The 929-nt window shown below is 49.9% G+C and overlaps 1 protein-coding gene across 4 annotated transcripts in view; it reads left to right on the forward strand.

Annotated features, from left to right (window-relative positions):
- Positions 1–396: 396 nt before the first annotated feature.
- Positions 397–929, forward strand: part of irak1 (interleukin 1 receptor associated kinase 1) — a 15,355-nt gene continuing 14,822 nt past the window's right edge. For all 4 annotated transcript variants that reach the window (XM_015397157.1, XM_015397172.1, XM_015397180.1 and 1 more), the window contains exon 1: positions 397–596. In XM_015397157.1, coding sequence (XP_015252643.1) covers positions 491–596 — 106 coding nt within the window. In that variant the 5' untranslated portion in view covers positions 397–490. The remainder of the gene's footprint in view (positions 597–929) is intronic.

Consider the following 929-nt stretch of genomic DNA (forward strand, 5'->3'; position numbering starts at 1 on the left):
TCCACATGTTCCCATCTATTCTCCACTTATTTTCCTTCTACATCTCCAGTCTATTCTTGGCGTTCCTGCTGTTCTACATCTTCTCTGTCTCATTTGCTCCATATTTACATTCTGACTCATCTGATCCTCTTTGTTCTGACGGAACCCACCAACTTCCTCATATCAGGCTCTAAATATTCTAAAGAACTTTTTTCCCCTTTAGATCGTTTTTCTTTAATAATCTTATAGTTGTGCTGACAGCAGAGTGATGGACCGGTTCTGAATGCACCTTAATGCAGCTCTTTGGACCTGTTCAGGTTCTGTTTGGGTTTTTAGAGCTGAGGCGGAAACCGGGCTTTTATTTTGACACCGGAAGCAGCCCAGGGTGCGTGACGCTTATTCGCTCTGTTACCGGAAGTTGCCGCAAATCAGAAGTTCTAAAGTTGGTCAATTCGAGGTTTGAAACGCAGCGGTTCTGATGTGAGCCGGTCTGCGGGGTTCGGTCGGAAACATGTCAGAGCTGCGGGCCTACTTCCTGTACCAGCTGCCCACCAAGGTCCACTGGGAGTTCTGCCGCGTTATGGATGGACTGCTGGACCTGGACTGGACCCGGTTCGGTGAGTAACAACCAGGGCCCAGCCGACCGCTGCGGGTGGCCCAGAACCAGCCGAACCGGTCGGAGTCACGTGGGTCGTGTAGCGGCGTTCCGGGCTGAGTCACGTGATCAGGTTGGGGTTCAGGTGGGGTTCTGGTTCCGTTAGAGGCAGGGTGGGGGTGTGTGGTCAACAGGTCCGTCTGTCTAAAGGTTCTGATCAGGTTCTGTTTGGATGGTTTAGGTTCTGGTCCAGCAGAACCAGTAAAGTTCATTTCAGTCTCTGAATTATATTAATTAGCAGAACCAGAGGTTCTTTCAGAACAGCTTTCAGGTGTTCATGACCAGAACCGATGAA

Source organism: Cyprinodon variegatus, unplaced genomic scaffold (assembly GCF_000732505.1).
Source record: "Cyprinodon variegatus isolate N-32 unplaced genomic scaffold, C_variegatus-1.0 Scaffold28, whole genome shotgun sequence".
In the NCBI taxonomy this organism is placed as follows: Eukaryota; Metazoa; Chordata; class Actinopteri; order Cyprinodontiformes; family Cyprinodontidae; genus Cyprinodon; species Cyprinodon variegatus.